The sequence below is a fragment of the Limulus polyphemus genome, unplaced genomic scaffold (assembly GCF_000517525.1).
Source record: "Limulus polyphemus unplaced genomic scaffold, Limulus_polyphemus-2.1.2 Scaffold7738, whole genome shotgun sequence".
Taxonomy (NCBI): Eukaryota; Metazoa; Arthropoda; class Merostomata; order Xiphosura; family Limulidae; genus Limulus; species Limulus polyphemus.
The window spans coordinates 18,942-25,308 of NW_013673348.1; the positions used below are offsets into that span (position 1 = coordinate 18,942).

A 6,367-nucleotide genomic window follows, 5' to 3' on the forward strand; every position below is an offset into this window, starting at 1 on the left:
CAGGTAGTTATACTGAACATTATCCTCAACACACCCTTCCAATATGTGAAGTCATAACTAGACCATCATCTTTGCCTTGGTGTTCAGATTATAATGGACAGAAGATAGGAATGTCTTTGTTAGATCAGGTAGTTATACTGAACATTATCCTCAACACACCCTTCCAATATGTGAAGTCATAGCTAGACCATCATCTTTGCCTTGGTGTTCAGATTATAATGGACAGAAGATAGGAATGTCTTTGTTAGATCAGGTAGTTATACTGAACATTATCCTCAACACACCCTTCCAATATGTGAAGTCATAGCTAGACCATCATCTTTGCCTTGGTGTTCAGATTATAATGGACAGAAGATAGGAATGTCTTTGTTAGATCAGGTAGTTATACTGAACATTATCCTCAACACACCTTTCCAATATGTGAAGTCATAGCTAGACCATCATCTTTGCCTTGGTGTTCAGATTATAATGGATACAATGGACAGAAGATAGGAATGTCTTTCTTAGATCAGGTGGTTATACTGAAGGAAAATATTCAAAGAGGTGAAAGACAAACGTGAATCCAGGGATCAAAATATTACATTCCCAAAGAAGTTAACTTTGCTTGAGGGATTTCATCTCTTTCAGTGGGCTTTCCCAATAAGGAATGCATGATTCATCTGTATTCCTTTAGTTATGTCCAATGAAAGTGAACATATTGCATGGATTAAATAATGAAAACAATTCATGAGGAAATGCAACTTTAAATGAGGGAATGTAATTTTATTTCTATCCCTGGAACCTTGTATTGGGTGGTTGGCCAATAGTACAGAATGATTCCATCATTGAAAAAAGCATCCATACTAGATTACAGTTCTAGTTGGTAGCAGTGGATTCAGGTAATGAAAAAACTGCCAAATGCTGCTCTCAATGGATGTGGAAAAAAGTTCTTTAAAATAACAAAAATAAAATGACCAAGACAAAAGGAAATCTTAACTAATCCCATCCAGTACTTTTGACTTCTGAGAGTTCCGCCCACTATATGAACTTTGTGGAAAAAGAAATATCCCCTAATAGTGTTGAAGCAATTGGAGAGAGTCCAGAAATACTTTCACAATGTTCATCGTTCTGTAACACAGTGTTAAAGCAAATGGCAGGAATCCAGAAATGCTTTAACAATGTTCACCATCTCCTAACACGGTGCTGAAACGGTTGATGGGGGTCAAGAAATACTTTTATAATGTTCACCATCCCATAAAATGGTGTTTAAGCAGGTGGTAACAGTCCAGAAATACTTTCACAATGTTCGTAATTCCATAAAACAGTGTTGAAATAGGTGGTGGGAGTCCAGAAATTTTTTAGAGTGTTCTCCAGACTCGTGGGTGGCTGCTATAGGATGAAGTTTCTACCAAAAATACCAAACCATAAATTGTGTGAAAACTAACTCTGGCAAAAAAAACAAACAGGGAAGTTGGATTTTGATCCCAAATCTTGAACAATGTTAGTATTTACAGTGATGCCAAAAACCATCTCCAACCAACAGAAGTTGCTAATACCTTAGACAAACTATACAACTTGGTTTGATGCTGTAGAAATCTTGTTGGTTATACTAAAAACAAGCATATAATGTTAAAGTAGCAGTACTACCTATGACTGAAAGTGGCATGAGCATGGAAGGTTGGCCAGCATCATCTTCTTTTCATACAGAATTCAAACCATGTTTTATTCAATAAGGTTGTGAGAAATCTTGCTTTAATGCAACAAACATTCTTCAAGTACCAACGATGAGATGGCAGTATGATGGAAATTTGTTTACAAGTAGGCTATATAATTAGATCTACTGAAGACAAATTTATTAAACATAAATTTGTCTTCAGTTTGTATGTTTAATGTTAAAAACAGTTTGTATGATGTGTTATTCATACTGTAGCCTGTTCTGGTTTATAGTTCAATATTGAGAAAACCCAAGCATTTTGTTTTTTTAAATTGTGTTGAACCTGCTTCCAAAGCATTCTGCAGACCCCTGGTTTATAAGCTATGCACCATATGACTGCTATTGATGTAATGAAGTGCACAGTACACTTGACTATAACTTGAGTTAAAAAGTAATAACTACATTGGCCAAATGTGATAGGCATGGTACATGAAGATATGTAACAACTCCGCTTTGGTGTTTAGTATTTTATAAGGCTCAACTTCATCAGTTTTCTTGGGTTAAGGGCCAAACACATCACTAACAGCAAGGATACCCAAATGATGATCTAGGGAAGAATGGTAATAGAAGCTTTTTGTAATTTGCCTGATACTCATAATTACTTACTTTACCTAGCTATAACTTGGGTTAAACCAGCTTCATTTGTCCCAAAATACAAGTTAGGTTTAATTATATTACAATTGGTTGTAGCTGTAACATGAATTAAACCTAGCTGTAATGAGTAAGTGAACTGCACGTAGCTGTAATGTGAGTTAGTTCTACTTCACCTTGCCATAACTTGAGCTAAGCTTACTTTACCACACCATAAATATGAGTCAAGCCTACTTTGTCCTAGTCGAGACGTTAAGCCTGATTCACATAGCCATAAAGCAAGTGATAAAGTAATATATTTTTACTTCGTTTGGATGTAATGCACGTATAGTCTCCACTAAAAAAGCAGTAAGATCACTGTACATTTTGCTAGAAGTCATTACACATTTCACACAAAGACTAATTTATCTACTACTGAAAATCATTATTTGCATTAAAATATCGACAATTTTCTACTCATTTCACTAATTTATTGAAAGTAGTTGATATTCCATATGACCTTTATCACTTGCACACTTTGCATATTTCATAAAAGGATTATTCTAATATTCTTCTGCAAAAATCAAGCTTTACTCTTTTATTTTAGATAAAACACAAAGGAAAAATACTCACTGTCAAAGTTAACATGGCGTAGAACAGCTTGCAAAACTGATTCAAAAAATTTGTTCAGACCCTGAAAAAATCCACATAATAAAAAAATTAGGCATTTATTTTTCCATATTTTTGTTTAAAGCTACACTACGGCTAGATGTAAATTTCTAATCTCCAATTTTGAAGTGACACATTAGAGTGAAGGTAGCTAGTCAATAGCATCCACCACCAACTTGTGGGCTATTTTTGTTTAACTAAATAGTTAGACTTGACCAATCTTACAGTGCCACCACCCAGTGGCATAGTGAGGGTGTCTGGCACTCAGGAGCAAAATATAATTTAGTGCCCCCTCCCCTATCTGGTCTTTGAAAGACAATTGCTGTTCGAATAAGTAATAGTGGCATAGAGTGCAGAAAGTCACTTAGTCCAATGGAAAGTGATTTTATTTAGTTAAAGATTGTCATTGGTTTATCAAGTTTTATTTTGACCATTTGATGCTTCAGTGTGGTGACATATTAGTGTTAATTACCTAGTCATAGGGAAACCAGGATTTTTATAACACTTCAGTTCATTGACCATAACCTCAAGTGCTGAATTCCACTCAATACATTATGCTAAATCAAAGATGAAAGGAACAATAAATGTCAGTTAATAATACAATCGGGAGTCAATATGTTGCATATTATATTCTGCATTAATATAAAAATGCACCATAACTCTCCTGACTGGCATTATTATAGGATGAATAAAACTGAAATAGAATCATTTGGGCTGCAAAAAATCCGTCAACACTTGCAGCTAATAATTGCAGCAATGGGATGCAAAACATGAATCCTCAGATTCACAGTCTGACCATATCTGATCCCAAAGTTTTTAAAAATTAATCTGTAATACGTACACTTACCAAAAACTCATTTTTAGAGCTGGAAGAGAAAATAAATAATAATAAACATAAAAAATAGTAAAATTCTCGTCAAATTTTCAACTTTAACACCACCACTACTACAGTAATATTTAAAATGTTTATAGGACACCAAGAAACTGCCAGTTAGAATTGAAAAGTAGCATTGTTTTGGTGAGTTTATTCAAACATAAAACTGGTAAATTTGCAAAAACTTTAAGGAAATTTTTTGTTGCATCATTTGTACAGTGATGAAGGTCTGGCAAGTCCTAATTTAAGTTTTTTACAACAAAGAACACTTATCACTCATGTACTAATTTAAAAATCTTATTATCTGGTCTTTGGTTTTCTTTATGTACAAACACCAATAACCAATTTAAATTAAGATAATGTCATAATAACAGCTGTGCCTACTATTATAACTTGTAAAAATTCACCTTTTCATGTTGGGAGCATTGTCCTTTTCGCTTACGGGGAATATTCACATCGATCTTGGCCTTTACTAATGTCATACTAGCTGTTATCAAACAGACATTTGCTAGGCCTTCCTGCATAATGACCGCAGCTAGATCAGCATGTTGAGAAGGGTCACACGCCATGTCTTAAGAAAATTATAGCTTACATTAAGAGCATTCAAAAGCTATGTTTAAAAAAATAATAATTTTTTTAACTAGGACCATAAGCTATGTCTTAAAAATAATATGTTATGCAAATAAACAAGCTGTATTTTGAAAAAAATTATTTGTGTTTACATTAGGAAGAATTACATGGCACACCTTAAGAAAACAATACTTCTGTTTACTTAAGAAAGAAATACATGGCATACCTTATGAAAACAATACTTGTGTTGATGTTGAGAAGAATTACAAGGTATACCTTAAGATACCAAAACTTGTATATATGTTAGGAAGTAGTCCCAGGAATCGACTTGTAAAGTTGCAACTGTCGGACAGAATTTATAAAAGCTGAACAGAGTTGAAACTGAATAAAATTACAACTAGTTCAACTGCATCAGTTGAATATTTTTACAAATAAGTTGATTAAAGAATTCAACTGCTCTATTATTTTATGAAACAGAGGGCACAAAATAATGAAAATAGTTATGAAACACCACTACTGACACCTTAATGAGCCATGCCATCAATTTATAACAATTAACTAATAGGACTATGTTAGCCTTGGGAATGCATCAGTTGTTACCTACTTGCTGTCACACACAATTTAAATGAAGTTAAATGGACAGCAACTGCCTTTTGTAGGGGACTACTATCTATCAAAGAATAAGTAAAGTAAAATTTTCACTGAATGCATTTGGCTTATCACGAGTATTTAATTTTAGGTACCATTGTCAGGTTTTATATATGGGCTGGATTCTTTACAGTTGTGTCTGTGACTCATTGGCAATAAATAAACACCACACAATGTACTTGTTTTAAAATAATATATTAAAACAAGTCAAACATATATACAAATGTTTGTAACACTGTTGGTTATCACAGTTGTATCCAGAGCTTTAAATAATTGTCTCTTTTTCGTCAAAGTCCACACAGGTTGGTTCAGTTACTTTAGAACACACTTTGACAAGATGAATTATTCCTCCTGCTCTATTACTACAATACAATCTGTGATGATTTCACTTTAAAACTCTCCACTATCCATTCTTTATGGCTAAACACAAAATGACACAGTCGAAATTCATCTATACTGAACTACATTTTCAATGCATATTTATACCCCAATAGAGGTCTAGAACATTCCACAAACTACTAGGTATTATCTAACCTATATAAAAGTCAGTGTGTGTCACATCAGATTTATCAAAATAAAAGTCATCATAAAAGCCAAAATGCATTTATCCAGATAGAATAGTTTGATTACTGTCTGCCCATCATACAATTTTAGTGATGGGGTACAAAGGGGCTGTGAGGGGTGTGTGCTGTGAAACCTTATAAGTGTAGTGAGTGTTAGTATAATAAGCCTAAAATAAAGACGTAGTGTATGATCACCTAGCCTAGAGCCAAGTGCAAAAATGTATCATGCAATTAAAAATACGGATTCAATTTTAAACTTAAATCATTGTTGAATTAAGCTATTTTCTATATATTAGAAGTTGTTAATCTAACTGATTTTTACCACTAATTATTCTATGAATACAACTTTATCACTCTGTCGAGAATGCTTTCATGCTCCTTTTTTGGTAATGCTCAACAATATATATCATTGCTTAACAACAAAACTATTATGGGATGTTATAGTCAACAATTAATTGACTATTATTGCATCATTAGTGTATAGCCCATCAAAAGTGACAGGGCAAGTACTACCACCCCACCCTGTAGTATACCCTACTGAAAAAAATAAATTTTGGAAAATCAAGCTTAACCAACAAAGAGGTAGAAAAGTGCAGTGGAGGCAGTCAAACATTGGTAACTTCCTTTGTGAGGCAATCAAAATTAAGATCATTCATGAAATGAATTCGTGGCTTATTCACAGAATAATTATTGGTAAAAATCAGTTAGATTAACAACTTCTAATATATAGAAAAGTCAGTGAGTTTTGGTAACACTACATTCCAACAATGGCTTATATGT

General features: G+C 33.5%; 1 protein-coding gene across 2 annotated transcripts in view; it reads right to left on the reverse strand.

Annotated features, from left to right (window-relative positions):
- The window catches only part of LOC106474829 (protein pelota-like), a 17,215-nt gene that overhangs the window by 2,700 nt on the left and 8,148 nt on the right, over window positions 1-6,367 (reverse strand). For both annotated transcript variants that reach the window (XM_013935521.2, XM_022403132.1), the window contains exons 2-3: window positions 4,214-4,377; window positions 2,897-2,957 (exon numbers count right to left, since the gene is read on the reverse strand). In XM_013935521.2, the coding sequence (XP_013790975.1) occupies window positions 2,897-2,957; window positions 4,214-4,377 (225 nt within the window). The remainder of the gene's footprint in view (window positions 1-2,896; window positions 2,958-4,213; window positions 4,378-6,367) is intronic.